This window comes from Urocitellus parryii, unplaced genomic scaffold (genome assembly GCF_045843805.1).
Source record: "Urocitellus parryii isolate mUroPar1 unplaced genomic scaffold, mUroPar1.hap1 Scaffold_83, whole genome shotgun sequence".
NCBI lineage: Eukaryota > Metazoa > Chordata > Mammalia > Rodentia > Sciuridae > Urocitellus > Urocitellus parryii.
In genome coordinates this window covers 446,907-464,666 of record NW_027554189.1, presented here as the reverse complement: position 1 = coordinate 464,666, position 17,760 = coordinate 446,907, and the positions used below count along the sequence as shown (strand labels likewise).

Below are 17,760 nucleotides of genomic sequence, written 5' to 3'. Positions count from 1 at the left end.
ATTTAACCCAGTTTCTTGAGGAGAGGAGATAAGAAAGTCTCAGAAACCAAAAAAAAGTATTTGAGGCAGGGGGTACAGTTAATGCAAAGTCTGGAGACAGAGTTCATGTATAATAAACACAACTAACAGCCTAAATTATATATGATAGATATTTGGATATGCTTGAAACTTCAAACACTATGTGATCTGTAAAGAGAGTTTTGTAAAATAGTTAAAAATAAAATTTGATTTTAAATATGCTGAATCCTCATTAAAGCCAGAAATGCCATATGCTACTAAAAACTCCATCAAAAAAGGAAACTAATAGAAAAAATACTTAGTTTAGAAAATTATTACTTTCTATGCCTTCTGCAAAGATGGCTGTAATTTGTTGGGAGAAATAATAAATATTTAGTACATAATTTTAAAAGTTATAACCAGGAATGTTGTCATATCTAGATTATACATCCTGCATTTTGATTAATTTATTTTATATTGCAACAGTTACAAATAATAGTTCAACATTGGAATGTGGGCAAACTTTCACAATGCCAGTGGCAGGGTGAAACCTAGGTATCTCTGTATTGCATGGGCACAAACAGCCCCAAATTCAGGATAATGGGACCATGGTACTGAAGTAGCATTGCTAGAGGTTTTTCATGAATTTTGAAATACAGTCCCAACCTAAAACTGCTACAGTCACTAAGTTATTAAGTTTGATTCTGACATCCCACTTTGTGCATGTTCCATGTAATGATTTTATGAAGAAATGCTAATATATTACACTACGGCATTTCCTTTAAAAATAGCATGCTTTCAGTGTTAAGATTTGGACTGAAGGGTTTCTAATGGGCTCACTCAATGCCTGTACCTAGGACAACAGAGTTTTTCAGTCCTTCAGGTCTAGGTTCTGGGACAAGCATGCAACTTGTACATATGTTGGTGCGCACAATGACACCAATGATGTAATTACATTTGAAATCTAAGCATTAAAATAATTGCAGAATTAAAATATCTATTATCCTAATATAAAAGGTTAATATTGCATAATCAAACTTAGACTATAAAAGTTAGTATTGGGGATAAATGTGTATTTTTAAACTTTTGGAAATATATAATATTGGCAGTTTCTCACAACTCACTCATTGTAGATATTTGCATGAATATTAGACCATTTTAAAGCAATAATGTGTTAACATAATACTCAATATGATTTATATTTATTTCCAAGTATTATTGCTAAGGAAGGAAGAAAGAAGAGATTAATCCCAGTTGTTAAAATTGGTTGTCTGTATAAATTGGCCCCTAAGGGGAATTTTCCAGATCGGTTTCCTTATTCCTTGACAAGATCCAGTCAAAATCACATTTGTCTCTGTCGTGTTACTTTAGCAGGGCAAGTTGAATGAAGGGAACAGGTGCCCATGCATATGAATCAGTGATCATGGCAAAGCACTTATTAGCTGTGGCAGGGCACAGGAAGGCATGAGGGATTAGCGGGAGCAGGAGCACCAGGTTATTTATGAAGGTAATAACAAGGCTCTTGGGGCTGTGTGCACTCAGGCCATAAAGTTTACCAGACAAGCACATCAGGATGTGTAGATAGATTGAGGGGGAGTGACAACATGAATAAATATGAAGCACAGATTCTCACCTGTAGAGTTATTAAAAGTCCACTGCAAGAAGATGAACCATTTTAATATATTAAACACTCCAGGCTGCTAAGGGAGAGTCACTGTCACCACCAATGTCATTGTTTGAGGAGCTTTTCTTGTCTCTGTTTTTAATTCTCTTTCTCCTTTTGGAAATTTGAATTTGTTTTCACTCCAGCCACATCTGAATCTCAGCTCTGTGCACAGGCTTAGAAAAGCAAAGAAGCACAGCCTTTCTGCATGAGCTCAGTTAGCCTCTAATTTCTGGGACTTGCTGATCAACTTGTAAGTCAACAGGGAGCCTGCAGTTAGATGAGCTTACTGTATTTTAAATATTAATTTGCTTGTCCATTTGTTCTGAGTCCTCTGTACCTAGCTTCACTGAGCTCAAAGCCTAGCCATAGAATTGTATTGGGGGTACTGAGCCTTGAATGGCTCTGTGGGAAAGGAAGACACTGAAGCAGAAATCCAGGCTTAACCAATATAATATGGAGGCAGAATGTGCAATTTTAAATTACCCTGATGTTATTAATTTGGGAACCACATAATCTGAGAAAAATAATTCTACATTTGCTAGAGTATAAAGAGCTCTAAATTGATATAGGCAACTCTCAATAATTTTGCTTCAGGGTTAAACCTCTTCCTTCTAAGGAAAGGTCACTGCATGATTCAATATTTTAAATCCTACTACAACATAATGACATTTTATGGAGGGTTTGCAAATGCACACTAAGCTGCCATACTTCGAACAGTATTTTATTTTAGTATCTAAATCAGCCTTCTGCAGAGGCCTAACACTGATATTTTTTTATAACTTGACTCCAAAATCTGTAAGAGGGAAATTTTTAAATTAAGGAAAGTCTCACAAGTATTCTACCTCAGAGTCGTTAATCTTTCTCTCTACACTTGGCCACGTTCCTTAGGAAGAAAGCAGGGAGACGGCGTTTCTTTTCTTTTATTTTTTTTAGTTGTTGATGGACCTTTATTTTATATATTTGTATAAGGTGCCGAGAATTGAACCCAGGGCCTCACACATGCCAGGCAAGTACTTTGCCACTGAGCTACAACCCCAACCCTATAATGGTTTTTCTTAATATCATATTTTAGTATAAAAATGCTAATGATTCTGGCATAGCCACTTTTGGCTTGGTTTGGAGAACATCCTGACAGTCTTTGCTCATGCTCTCTGGGAACTTGCAGGGACAACACATACACACAATGTGTCTTATGCACCTTTGCCACCTATTTTATCCAAAGGATGGACTGCTCATTTCTCAGGAATTTTTTTTTTTTTTTTTTTGGTGGAGGGGGAAGGAGAGTCCTAGGTATTTTTTTTTTAAAGGGAGAGGGAGAGAGGGAGAGAGAGAGAGAGAGAGAGAGAGAGAGAGAGAGAGAGAGAGAGAGAATTTTTTTTAATATTTATTTTTTAGTTATGGGTGGACACAACATCTTTGTTTATATGTGGTGCTGGGGATCGAACCCGGGCCACACGCATGCCAGGCAAGCGCGCTACCGCTTGAGCCACATCCCCAGCCCATTTCTCAGGAATTTAACAACTTTTTCTGTGGACTTGATTCATAACCATCTAGTTTTTTCCAAAATTAGTTATCATCCTCACTACTTTGGAATAGTGCTTGTCATCCTGTGACTGCTCCTGTGGGCTCCATGAAGTGCTGCTTATTCTCACCACTGCCAAGGTGACAGAAACCCATTATAGCTTGTATTCATGGTATTGAGAGCAGGTCTTGAAGCCTGATGAATGGAGGTGCTTCTGGCCAGAGGAGTCCACTGCCCACCTTTTGCAGTCATCTGACCAGTCCATCTGTGCTTGAGGTCCTGCCCTGCTGGGATACCACTTTGGGAAGCCTTGCTGTTGAGAAAAGTTAGGATTCTGCTTCTGAACAAACCCATAACCTGCAGAAGTGCTCTTACTCACTGCCATGCGGTGGGTATCTTCGATGTCTCTCACTCCTTTGTAGGTGCAGCATGCCCCATTCTGTGGAGTAGCACCTCTACTATCATCATGGGTATGATGGGATCCCTCTGGTTAAACAACAGAAAACTGGTTTTATTTTCTTTTTCTGTACTGAGCCAACAGTAAACCTGGCTTCTTGTCTCAAGACTTCACATATGAGTACAGTGGAAATGGTCCTTTAAGGAAAGTGGGAGGCACAAAAAGATTTCAAGAAAAAACAAAACCATCCCCCAAACTTTTGTGTTTACTTGGGCTGAGACAGAACCCCTCTGTGGGCACTTGCCAGCAGAAATGTGAGCTGCCAGCACAGCCTGGTCTGCCCTGTGGTGGAATGTGCCTTGTGCCATGTGTGCATTTGGTGGCTCTGCTAGGAGGCAGCCTGTGCAAGCTACTTTGCCATCTCAGCAGATGGTGCCTGGGGCCGGAGTTTGCTCACATGTACTTCTTGAGGGCAGCATTCAGCCAGAGAGGTTCTTGTTCATGATTGGAAGTCTGCTGGGAACCTTGGGGAGCCTGCTTGGTGTTCACACTACTCCTGTGTTTCCATCATAAGCTCTGGGTGGAGACCACTGTGCAGGCAGAGGCCTGGAGGCTCAGCACAAGACCTGTCTTTGGTCTTCAGACTCTATAAGTCAACAGGAGGTGCCTGCCTCCCTGCAGGCCTCTCACACTGCAGTCCTTGGGGCACAAGCTCAGGAAGGGGCCTGGACTTCTCAGCCTGACTTCCTATCCTGGCTCACAGGTGGGGCTGCACCACTGAGGGTGGTCCCTCTCCAGAAAGCTTGCCTTCAGAGGCCAATACCTACTCTGCCTGCACCCTGCCAGTCTGGAGGCAAACCCTTCTGCCTCCACACCCACACTGTTTTGTCCTGCACAAACTGAAACTTGTTTTTTTTTAATATTTATTTTTAGTTGTAATTGGATACAGTTCCTTTATTTATTTATTTTTATGTGGTGCTGAGGATCAAACCCAGGGCCTTACATGTGCTAAGCAAGCTCTGTACCACTGAGCCACAATCCCAGCCCCTGAAACTTAGCTTTTTATCTCTCTTCTTTCTCTCCTTCTCCCCCTCTTCCTCTTTTTTTTAAAGATTAGACCCAGGAGGTGAAAAATTGATACATAAAAATTTATCAACTTAAGGGAAATACTAACATGAAGGGTAGAAGCAGAATGGGATTTTTGTGGGGGTAGAAGCAGAATGGGATGTTTGTTTCTGCTAACATTCCTTTCAGAGGTCTTGAACTGTGTAAAGAAGTGAGATAATGGGGTTTAGTGCCATTATGAGTGCTTTGCCCCTGCTAGGTGAAGGGGACAGCAGCCAAGACCATGGAGAGACATGCTCCCAAGGCATTGCCAGTGGCAGTTGTGGGAAGAAGGTGTTTCCTGGAATGTAGGTTGGAGTAGTGACCTGCTCATGTGTGACTCAGGGAGGTACTACTCTGTTCTTACATAGAGAGGCCATTCCCTGACTCCATGACACAGCTGTGGCTGATGGTGCTAATACTCTTGGAGGCTTTCCAAGAGCCTAATTTGAGTCCTTTGTGATAACTGCGGTTTGTGGTCCAAATTATCTAACTCCACACAAGAGCAACAGTCATGACCTTGAGGTTTGCTCTTTGGGACTAGAGGTGCTGATCCAGCAGGGTATCAGACACCCATGCAATTGAGCTCTGGTCCAGGGTCCAGGAACAGGCCAACCAGCTTTCTTCCTTTTCTGAACTGAGCTTTGCTTTATCATCTGCAATGTATGAGAATCAGTGTGCTAATGCACAAGCTTAGCACAACAGAAGGGCCCAGAGCATCCATTCCTGCTGAGTACCCACCCTGTGCATGCCCCTCCAAACCCAACACCAGACACCGTGACCCTGTGGCTCAATTCTGGAGAGCATTTGGTGGTGTGTTTCAGTGCATAAAGGGTTGGCATGATGCATCACTCTGTTCAAAAGAAGAAGAAAAAAATACACCAAGTTTAAAATAAAACTTGGATCTCATCCCCAAACTGAGAATGTTTACATGGAGCATATTGATCACATGAGAAACAAATGTTCATTTTGGTCTGAGCAGCCCATTTATCTAAGGCATTGTAGAAAAGAATGAGCACCTGAAGTATCAACCACAATTTCCTATTTGAATGGGGAATAAACCAGGCTTGCCTTTTCACATTAGGAAGCCCTGTGATGTGCTCACCAGGAGCCAGTGCCTGCTGATGGTGTGCATGGGTCCCCAGCACTGCTCTTCCACCCTCCTGGGGGCTGTCACAATATAGTCCATCTTCTTTCAGCATGGTGTCACCATCCTGGATCAGCAGCAGCTCAGTCTCTATAGCTGTTAACTGATAATAATGCACCTTTCAATCAATCCTCTAATGGGCAAGCCTCAAAGAACAAAGATGTAGGACTATAACTATTAACTCCCTGCAAAACACTGAGGTTAGGAGCATATTTACAAAGAGAAATGAAAATGAACAAAATTGTCCAAACACACACCAAAAATAGCCAAGAGCAATGTGGGTGTGGTCAGCCCTGAGCCTGGCTGTGGGGATGCAGGTGTGATCAGCATGGATCCTGGCCATGGGGTTGAGGGATTGCTGAGGGACAGAGCCAGCTATGCTTCTAGGGCATGGGAAGCTCACTGCTGGGCAGGTTTTAATCATCTTCTGAACAGGCAGCATGTCATCCAAGGCAGGACCACCTCATCGTAAGGCACAGGTAGAAATCATTTGGTGTTGATGAAGGATATAAGTGATTGATATTTTTTTCTATTTTTTTTCTTTCTAAATGCTTTTAAAAAAATTAGTTGTAATTTCACACAATACTTATATTTTTATTTTTTTTAATTTTTATGTGAACCCAGCAACTCGCACACACTAGGTGAGTGCTGTAGTGTTGTGCCACAACCTCAGCCCCTCTAAATGCTTTTTATTGTGTCTCTCTTAAAGTTTTCTTTGGACCAACTTCACAAGAAGTTATATTTTTATGGTTATCTTTTTAATTCTAACATCTACCAATTTGCTACAATAAAACATAAAAATATATAATGTCTTTTGAGTATATATTGTGCATGCATGGGTGGAGAAAAAGCAGAGAGTGCCTCAGTTACACTGAAACCCATAGCCCAATGTGAAGTGTGCCTGAGATCCTATCTCATCACCTGAGGTCTCATCTCATCACCCTGGGAAGCTCCATGGAGCACCAGAACACATGTGGATGTTAGACCATCATGGCAGCAGGGAAGAGATCCCCACAATGGCCACACAGTTCATCTGCTGCCTGGACTGAGCTTCAGCCTGAAGGGTGGGAGCTGTACAGTCCTGATGTGGGAATCTGATGGGGGTCAAGGGGGACGGAGGCTACTGTATCCTGCTGGTCCAGCCCTGAGCTGTGTGTCCTGTCCAGGGCAGCATGGAGCACCCCAAAGACACAGACCCTTGTAGAAGTGTTACAGAGTGCCCAAGGGGCTGTGCAGGTATAGCTGCCCAGAAGGAAGCGAGAACTTCACCCCCACTCCAAGGTCCTGGGTTCTGGAGGCTGCAGCTCAACACAGCTAACCTTCACTTTCTCATGGGTTAACCCCACAGGGCATATTTTTAGACAAAAGAAATCACCCTGCAGAGAGGAAAGCATGACAGGAAGCCAATGCATGGTTCACCCTTTCTCAAGGGTCCATCAGTATCCAGAGCTGTGGCATCATGAGCAGTGTGTGACCCTGATGCTCTCTCCCATAATCACTCTTAGGAAACTCACTGATATTCAGAGCCTCAGGTACCTTCTGAGAAGGACTCATACTTGTGTCTGAAGCCTGACATCCTGCATCCTGCATCCCATCTATGCAGCACAGACCCAGTGTTCCCCTCAGCAGTGTTAGCAATGTCTAGGGCAGGCCAGCTCTGCCTGACTCCAGGCCTTCCCTCTGACATTGATTTCTCTTCCATGGTCCCATCTTAGTGATGATATTCCCTTACCCTGAGTGCCAGGGGCAATAGTTAGGAAACAGTGAAGTTAAATGTTTTCAAGGTATGGAGAGGGACAGAGGAAGGTCTGAGGCTTCAGAGCTAGTGCACACCAAACATCCATGAGCATGGTAATGTTCCTGTAAACTCCAGTAGGGCATCATATGCTGTACAGTGCTGCTGGGGGCATGACCATCATCAGGAAGGGACAGAGACATGGAGAGCAAAACACCATCACCATCAGCTCCTGCTGAAGCAAGGGTCAAGGCCAGGAATGGTAGGAAAACTGGAGCACACACTCAGCCCAGCAACACAACTCTGAAAAAGAGTGGAAGATGTCACCATGGGGCTCCCAGGGAAGGGGCTCTTGAGTGCTAACCTTGGCATCTCATGTTCTCCTGAATTAATTAATGCTTTTGGAGCATAATGGAAAATGTGGGAGCTATGGAAGGTAGTGATGTTGGAGGGGATTTTCTGAGAAGGTGTGGTTCAGTGGTAGAGAAGGTCTGGCACTAGGAGTTCCTGGAGAGGAGACCACAGGCCCTACAGGTGCCTAGGCCAGCACTAAACTGCTCTGTGGTTCACAGCACAGCATAGGAGAAACCTCCCTGGCATCATGGCCCTAAACCCCCAAGTCCATTCACATGTCAGGCACCATGATGTGCTCACCAGGACACACAAGCACCGTTTCACAAGGGTTCACATGGTTACCCTGACAAGTGCCACAGCGGGGGGTGGCATGCCTTATATGCATTCCTCCCAGAAACACACCCAAAGACAACAGATACATATGCACCATCACACACCCTGTCATGTGCCTGAGTCCACTTGGAGAGCTTTCAGTTTTCCCTTTGACTAAAAAATAACAATTGGCCTGAAGCATATTTATGATACACCACAAGCTGGAAGGGCTTGGATGCAGTCTGCAGAGCCTGGAGTCTAGGCTCTGGAGGACCTGCATGTCCTGCTCTGACATCTTGCATGTTCTGAAAGCTAACTCCACACTACAGGCTGCACACATGGCCTCTAAGCCCATGCGCTCCTGGGCACAGCAGATACACTGCTCCCACATTAGAGAAGCATGTCTCAGAGCATATTCAATTAAATTACTACAAATTCTATTTGATTTCAAAATTCTTCCCTTATACTTCTCAGCACAGCCTACATGTCCCAGCAGCCCTCTGTCAATTAGAGATACTCAAAGGCTTACACTGGTCTGTTGGTGGGGGTTCTCCAGAAGTAAGCAGCAGCACACCATTTCCTTCCTGGCACTGAGGTCTGGTTTTCTTCCCTGGTTTCCTGGGGTTAGACCACAAGGAGAGAAGGATACAAACAGCTGTGCTCACCGGCCCTGAACATGCCAGCCCATCTGCTGCCTGGACATTAACCTAGATGAGCACTTACCACAATTCCAAGATACATTTTCTTCAATGATATGATGGAAAAAATAACAACATTACAAAAAATAAATAAGTGTGTGTGTGTGTGTGTGTGTGTGTGTGTGTGTGTGTGTGTATATATATATATATCACTTCTGAGCCCAAACTACCATATTACTAGTCTATATAACACATTTGTGTTGCTTGTTGCTTGTGTTATTAAGTGTGACATCTTCCAAAGAAAATGGTTCTGTGACTAGAAAACAATGTAAAGTTTAAAAATAAAATTTCTAGTTCTTTAGATGAAGGGATATTCTGTTGATTCACATTTTTCAGTTGCCATGACAAAACACCTGAGAGAAACAAGTTAAAAGGACAAAAGGTTTACTTTGTTTTTTGTCTGTGGTCATGTGACTTTATTGTGTCTGGGTCCTTGATAAGGCAGAACATCAGGGTGCAAAGCACTAACATCCAAGTGGCCAGGGGACATTGAGAGAATTTACTTATATCACAAAGTTCCCCAAAATCATTAGCATGTGAACCCATCACTGTATGAATCCTGACAGGTCAGAGCCCTCACAAGACTGTCACATCCCATAGGCCAACATCTGCCTTAGGGCCAGGCTTGACACTAATGTATGACTGTCAGGATACTAACTGTTTTAGTATCTTTGATTTAGCTTTGTTGAGCTTCTCAAATTAAAGAAAATTAACCTTAATAATTTCTCACAGTACATGGGATTTACCCAAATGGTTTTAGTAAAACTAGGATTGAATAAGTAAGGATTGATATGGAGTGTGTGATCATGGCCAGCCAACTGCTGCCCGTGGAGTGTTGAGATATATTTATTAAGGAGTGGCAGAAAATCCTAGGCTGGGAAGGTGGGGTGGCAGCAGAAGCAGGCTCATCCTCACATGTCCGTGTTCTGGCCCATGGCCTCATTCCCTGTATGGGGCTCAGCCATGGTCCGATATGGGTAGGAGGCCCAGGCGGGGGTCAGGCCTCAGTCTGGCTCCATATATTCTGTCCATTTCCGCATGGGATCAGAAGAAGGCTCTTCCTTTGTTTATTCTAGTGTTCCTTGTTTTTAAAGAACTAGGAAGTAAGAAAAGAGATGGACATGCATACAATCCAATGGTTGGGGTTCCTGATCCCCAGTGGGGCAGAATCCCAAAATATTGTCAGCCCAATCCCACTGGGAATATCCCAATTGCTATAAAATCTTCTTGCATTTGTTGTTCCCAGAGCATCAAGGCTTTCTGGGAAGCCGTGGAGTGAAGGGTTCAGGAGTTCTCAGTGTCTCTCCAATCTGAACCCCAGAGCTAAAGTAGCACTAGCACTCATCTCACTTCCACTGGGGATGGGGAAGGAGCTGGATTATCCCTGGCACACCATCCTCTGTCTATTTCCCCCTGGGGCTTAGCAAGCCGTTCCATGCCCTGGTATGATATCCTAGGGAGCTGAGCACTCCAGCACAGGGGCCTTCAGCCTTGGGTCCACACTGTAGCAAGTGACTCAGGTCTACACACCCAAGGGTTTCATCTTCAACCAGATCAGGATTCAGTATGACTGCAACAAGGTTGGTGCTGGCGAGAGAGTGAGGGAAGGCACCCTGGAGGCCACCTGGTGCCCATACCACCCTTTCCTGGGTCATGAACCTCCTTAAAGCCTCCACTGGAGACCCCTCTGGATCTCTGTGCAGCAGACCCAGAGAGCGTATTGACATCCCTCCTACAGCTTCAGAACGTCCAGTGCAAGGAATAAAGCACTTCTGCTGGGAAAATATCACGTATTCATCTCTGGGTAGAAGTAACCTCACCTTGCAATTTCTGTTCTTAGTGTTCAGAAAAGGAAATAATTGTTTGCACAAATGTTAAGCTTGCATTTCTTTCTTTCTTTTTTCATAAACTAAAGAATTTACATAATTTAAATATACATGTGCACATACATAGCTCCACATACAGAGAACAATTCTAATAGTATAAGTAGGAGAGAAATATTTTAAGAGAAATATTTCTAAATGTGAGCTAGTGAGCACATAAGAAGAAGAACAATTACTTTCCAAATGACCCTTTAAACAGTGAATGTGAAAATTAGTTGCAAGACAGAGTTCTCCATTACAGTAGCCACTCCACACACTCTGATTGCTCTTGTTTATTCACAAGGCAGCACGTGTTATCTCTATCAACATTTAAGAATTATTTACAATATTCTGTTGCTTGCTACCTTAATAACATATTCCTTGCAGTTAAATTCAGAATGGTTGGTAGTTTTTACAATGTTTTTCCCAATGTCTATAGATTTTCTTATAATTTCCAGTCTTAGCAATAAATTGCAGAGTGGAGAGTTGTGAACCCCTGGGAATTCTGCCCTCAGCACTGCATCATTCCCCTATTATCCCCACAGGTGGAAGTTGTTGGTCCTTTTCATAGCTCAGATCCATGATACCAGGACACAAACACTCAGAATCACACTTTGGAGTGTACATTCTAGAATGTTCAAGACATTCCTTACTGCTTGTTCATGACGCAGTTTGATTTTCCAAGTGCTATGCTAACTCCTAAAGAGAAAAAGAAGAGCCAGGGATAATTTTGCAGAGGAGGTTCTCAGGCTCACTGGCAGTGGACACTTACTTGCACATCATCTGGTGGGAAGGCTTCTCAGCAAAGCACCACGAACCTGGGGAGCATGGCCATAGGAAGGGATGTAAACTGAGCTGGGCTTTCCAAGTGGCAGGCCCATGGTGGGTAGGATGCACAGTGACCAGTGCTGAGGATGCTGTGGTAAGATGCCTGCTCCATCTCTGTCCTGGGCTTTCTCCCTGTGGAGAGTGGGTCAGGATCCTTCCCTGGCAAGGGAAGACCTCAGGACGGTGAAGACATGCTCCCCTCAACCCACACAGGAATGCCACATCACATGCAGATGGATTTCACTCAGGTTTGCCCCAGGAGGCCAGGGCAGGAAGCAGGGTAGGACAGCAGGAGCGAAGACCACACTGCTAAGCATGCCTCCAGGTGGCCTGGGCCATGTCCCCTGCTCCTTCAATGGCCAGATGTCATGTGTGACCATTTGTCTTGACACTGGCTAAATGCACCACTGTGTCTGTCTTATTTCACAGGGCAGGTTTCGGTTTCCTATTCTGCAAGCTTCACTTTGAAGTCTGCAAAATATAATTTCATTGTGCTGTGCACTACCATAACAAAGTACTTGGGTTGTGAAAAAAATACAATGTACCTGGTCTGGTATTTACTAGGAAAATCTATTATCTAAAGCATATTTCTTTCTCAAATAGCTGTGTTTTGCTGGAAAGAAACAGACATTCTAGACTGGATTCAGTGAAGCAAACAACAGAATAAAAGCAGAGTAGGAAAACTTTATTGAATTTAAAACAACAAAATCTTTCTCAAAGGCATTAACCATAATCCATCTGGGCTCCTGGTAAAATCATAGCTATTGATACCGAGAAGACAGAGAATCTACACACACACACACACAAACACACACACACACACACACACACACACACACACACACACATACACCTGCTCCAATTATTGGCTGCCTTTGTATTTAGAAGCAGAAAGTATCAAATCATTTGTTCATATTGATAGTCAGGGAAAGTATAATGCAGAGACATAAAGGTTACCATCATTCCACAAAGCCAAAGAGAAGTGGGTCAGCTGTTCACCAGGCACCCGGTCAGACATGTGGGGGGTGCCCTGGATGGGGATTTGCCTGTCCCATTATAGAAACCAGAATGGTCACCGCTCAGGTCTTGGCTGTGGGGAAGAAACCTCCTTTTTCAACAGATGGGCATCATCAGCCCCAAGAATGTGCTGGCTTCACCACAAGGCACAGTTGAAACTATTTAAGTAACAGCCATCGCCTTTACAGTGCTTATGGGGTTTTCATAACAGAAATGCTGCCGCTTTCTCTCACAGGATGTTTGACTGTGTAACTGTAGCCCACAACCTGCCATGACCTATCAGGGTATCTTGGATGCCAGCACACTCATGGACAGTGCCCCTGCTTCATGCTCATGCCACAGAAGGTGGCGGCACCATCATCTAAATCTTGGATTGCAGCATGTACTTTTTAAGTTCAGAGAGGCCACCAAGAGCCTTGTATGATTTTGCTTTGATAAAACAATAAAAGCTCTTCTAAAAGCCTGGCTGTGCAGGAGTCACCAGTTATGGTGTGTTATGAAGGTAATATTTATTCAAAGTCAAAACAATTAAAATTGTTTTGGGGGTGGGTGTGAAGCTCACACCTGCCCGGGTACAGAATTGGTCCAGACTTGCTCTAGCTCATGTCAGGTGCTCAGTCCCCCGAGGACCTGTGCCTGTGACTAGGACTCTCAGTTCATGGGTCAGCCCGCATGCACGTCCTCCCCATGAGCACAAGGAACATATTAGGCTGTGTTTCCCCTTGTCTTCTCATGCCCTGTCCCACTCATTTGGGCCCATTGTGGGTTCTGCCATTTAATCACCACAGTTATGGCACAAATGCCCATGAGCGCTTGCTCCTTCAGAGTGCACTGACCATGATCTCCCCCTGAGGGCTGGCCAAGCTCCTGTGCCTTACTGGCAATGCCTTCTCCTGGGTTGGTTTTCTCTTCCCCAGCCATAGTGGATGGGTAGGATCAGAGGCCCTGAGTCATGATTAGTGGCCTTATGAGGAGACCAGCACTCTCTGCCTGCATCTCCAGGAAGGCTTTTAGAAGACATGCCAAGAAGAGAGACTAGGACCAGGCAACCAGGCCTTGGCCTCCAGAACTGAGAAGCCAAGTCTGTGTAGCCATGCTGTGATGTTTTCTTCATCAGCCCAACTGAAGGGAGCACACTCAGTTGCCTAAAATCTTGATTCCAGACCATGTTGCATCTCAGAAATCCTAATTTTAAACAATCTGTTGCATCCTCTCCTGCCCTTGCACACTTGCCTCACTCTCCCTTCGCCTGCAAAGCCCAGCTTGAGCCCAGGGATCACACACAGGCCTGGAGCATACTCCTGCCCCATGCAGACTCAGGGAGGCAGAGACTGAGTCCTGTTCTCCATAACAGATCCCAGAACAGGAACTCATTGAAGCATCTGAATAGACAAGATCCCAGGATCCTATTAGGAACCCCAGAAAGAGAAACAGCCCTTGTCACAACCTCAGGCCACATGGCCAGTCAAGAGGACATCCCACATCCCTTTCTCCTTCCCATGGTTTCCTCTGAGTCACTGAGCTCTTCTCTGCTGCACTCTACTGTCTCTGGTCTCTGGGAAAGGGGACCACATTCCCCTGATTCTCCTCCCTCTGGGGCTCACTGGATCATACATTGTATCCTCCCTGCAAGTGGCTTCCACAGCCATTCATGTGAGGGTAGTTGAGGGCATCAACACCTCTCAGCTGCCAGAGGGGATACATCCAAGTTCTTTCTTTCCTTCTTGTATGGTCACCTTGAAATATGGGTTGCTGTCTATCAGCCTGGGTCCACAAGTGGCCTTAATGGCAGTTAGTAGTAATGCAGAAAACTGAAATGGCTTTTCATATGTGGAAACTGAGTCAAAAGAGACATTATGTTTGTCTTTCAGTAACCCAGCGAGTTAGCATTTCCACTCTACATCACTCCTTCTCCTCAGTTAATGCATATCTAGCATCTTAGAGAATTAAACAGCAAACTGGTTTCTCTTCACTAGTTGAGAAGCAGCAGAAAGTCTTTATAGATTACTTTCCAGCAGTGAATGATATTTTTTCATATACATATCTATGTACTTTTTAGACCAATCTATTAACTACAGGGGAAAAAAGAAATAACGAAGGTACTTCAATGACTAATGCTATTATAAAATGACAAAATATATAGAAAACTTTCAGACATGAGTAAAATGACAACAAGTTGTAGTTGTAGTTTCCAATCACTGTCTTAAGTATTATTTTAGGTAGTACAAAGTGTTACCTCAATTCTTACTTTAGAATTTCTCATGAGTATCTGAGAAGTCCAAATTAACTAGTTTCACAAATATATACTAAGAACCCCCATTCCTTTCATTTCCCAAGGTATAGGAGCTTTGAAGTGGATTTCAGTGCAAAAAAGTTTCCTATAATTTTTATTTGCTTGTAATTGTCATTCTTTTCAGTTTCATCTACTTTTTCTAGAATAACAAGGAATATTGATTAGACATAAGAATTAAGATAATCAAATATATCACACAGTAAATTAATACTTTAAAACAGCATTGTATAAATAGTATCTCAATCTAAAGAACATTCAACAAACAAGCAAAGCCATAGGATTAAGTTGCATTTAAAATATAACATTTTATAGGTCCTATTTGCAGCCATTTTCCCCAAATATTTTATTTTATTTTATTTTATTTTATTTCTTTCTTTATGAACATTTATAAACCATTACACATTTAAAAACACTTACATTAGGAATGTGAATAGTAAGTCTTCCTTGCCATTTCTCTCAATGAAAACATATTTTGAAATACAGAAGATTTTCTTGCTTACACCAACAAGAGGAAACTGGAATTCAAAAAGGTCTAATGCTCAAGGAACAGCATCTTTCAAAAAAAAAATAATTGTGGACGGCCTTTTGAAATGCCCATCAGTTTTGCCATTGCTAACAAGTGTGGCTTTTATAATACTTCAGAACTAGGAGAAAAGTCAAACTTTCGTTACTCTCCATTTGTGCCTTAAAAAATACAGGACTTAAACACAGAGCAGAGGGGTGAGTACTGGGGTGTCGCATAGGGGACGTCTCATTGGCAGGATCGAGGTGCCCACCGTTTCAGATACTTGACTTCTTCATGCCCACGAGGTCTTAATCCTGGGGTTCTTCTGAAAAGACTCAAAAACCTGAGGTAAATCAAATCACACACACATATACACACAAGTACACAATATTTACATTTTAAATTCTTATTTTGTGAGATGGCTTGAGAAAAACTGGCATACGGGTTTCTTGCGGGATTAGGCATTTCTCCTTATTTCTTGGTTTATTGCTTCCCTGTCGGGCTTCCAGCTTAATAAACACGTAGCAAGCTCTAATCACCAGTGAAGAAAAATGAAGGTACCTGACAAAACACAACACACGGGAGACACTTGTTCAAATATTTTCTCCAAAAAAAAAAAAAAAAACAAAAACACGACTGTCCATTTCACTTATTTTGATTTAGGGTTCCATTCAAAATATATATCTATAAAAAAATTCTTAGCAACTAAATGAAGACTGGGTTCCATTAAAAAAAAAAAAAGCAAAGAAGCCTGCAGTGTATGTCTTCACTGAATTATTTTTTACATGGATTCAAGGTTTAATTCTACTTGTATACACAGCATCTTTATTTTCATCTACCGCATTTAGAGATCACATGGTATGCACATGTAGGCTTTAAGGTCTGAGTAGAGTATGTCTATCTCATAACATGATCTTGAAAACTCATAAGTCACAGCCCATTTAGTTCATGATTATGAGGATGCATGCAATCATCTTCAAAGCCGTTGCCATCCACACTCAGAACAATTCACCTGGCATCTTGTAGAGACCGTCACCTTCCTCCCTTGGCATCTGTCTTCAGGTGAATCAAGTGGCAACCCAGAGGCCAGCGCTCAGCACCAAATGGTCAGTGTCGCCCCCCATCATCTCGCTGGGATCCCGTCACCAACACCTACTCAACCCCTAAGTTGGCACCCACAAGAGCCTTCCCTGCACCCCGCCTCAGCCACAGGATATCACAGTGAAGCGCTTAGAAATGCAAGACATGTTGTGGAGCACGATGCCCAGGAGGAAGACCAAGACACAGGCCACCAAGATGACAGTGCACACGCCCGACCAGGTGGAGCTTTTCACCACGCCCCGCCTGTCCGGCTCCTCCGCCACCGCCTCCTGCGGAGCCCCGCCTTGCAGCGGCTGCTGTTCCGCAGGGATGGTCACCACGGTGACGGACTTCTGCTGGCTCCCAGGGAGCAGGCGGCAGCCCATGTCTCCTGGCAGCAGTGTGCCCTCCTTGGAGATGGGCAAGGGCAGCATGTAGCACCCATTGCTAGGAAGTTTGATGAAGACCGGAGAGTGCTCAGAGGTGTGCTGAATGGCGATGACGGCCAGGACCTCGGGGTCATAGGGCAGCTGCGACACGGAGAAGCCAGGGGGCAGCTTGGTGATGCCGAGGCACCAGGAGGACCTCACGTCCTTCTGGCTCGTCCTCATCTGCTGCAGGCACACCGAACAGCAGGTGTGTTTGCAATCCAGCAGCTTAGGCCTCCGCCGGGGGCTGTAGTAGTTGAAGCAGATCTGACATTCCAGCAGCGAATCCTGGGACAGCGTCTCCATGGTGGACTGCGAGCAGCAGGGGCAGCGCCAAGACCCAGGGCAAGGAGCCGGTACTCGGAGGCCTCCACTCTGCCTTTTCAGTGCCGCCGAGGGAGCTCACAGGCATCTAGCATTCGTGGGCGTGTTCATTTCTTTCTCTGCAGCGCGCTCGGGCGCGCGCTACACAGGCGGCGGCACCATCGCTGGGTGGTCCCGGCGCGCCCGCCCGGCTCAGCCAGACGCGCGCCGCGGGCCGGCAGCCGCCCGCTCCTCCCGCGGCGGGCTGCGGGGCGGCGCCTGCAGCCCAGCTCTCCGCCCGGCCCTTCGGGCGGCGCCCCACCTGCCCGGCCGCCCTCCGCATCCCCGGTCGGACACCGCCGCCAGCCAAATATTTTAATTATGTACAGTGAGTGATTTTTTTTTTACCCATTAACATTTGTCTGCCAAAACTAATCTCAAAAAAGATAGCAAGCTATATTTTCTAAAAATTAGTTTCAATTGGTAAATTTCCTAACTCTGTTATTAGCCTT

General features: G+C 44.3%; 1 protein-coding gene across 1 annotated transcript; it reads right to left on the bottom strand.

The window, feature by feature from the left end:
• Positions 1 to 16,582: 16,582 nt before the first annotated feature.
• On the bottom strand, positions 16,583 to 17,251 carry LOC144253006 (E3 ubiquitin-protein ligase RNF152-like). The gene has a single exon (XM_077794986.1). The coding sequence runs from the start codon at positions 17,249 to 17,251 to the stop codon at positions 16,640 to 16,642; it is 612 nt and encodes a 203-aa protein (XP_077651112.1). The 3' UTR covers positions 16,583 to 16,639.
• Between the last annotated feature and the right edge of the window lie 509 nt (positions 17,252 to 17,760).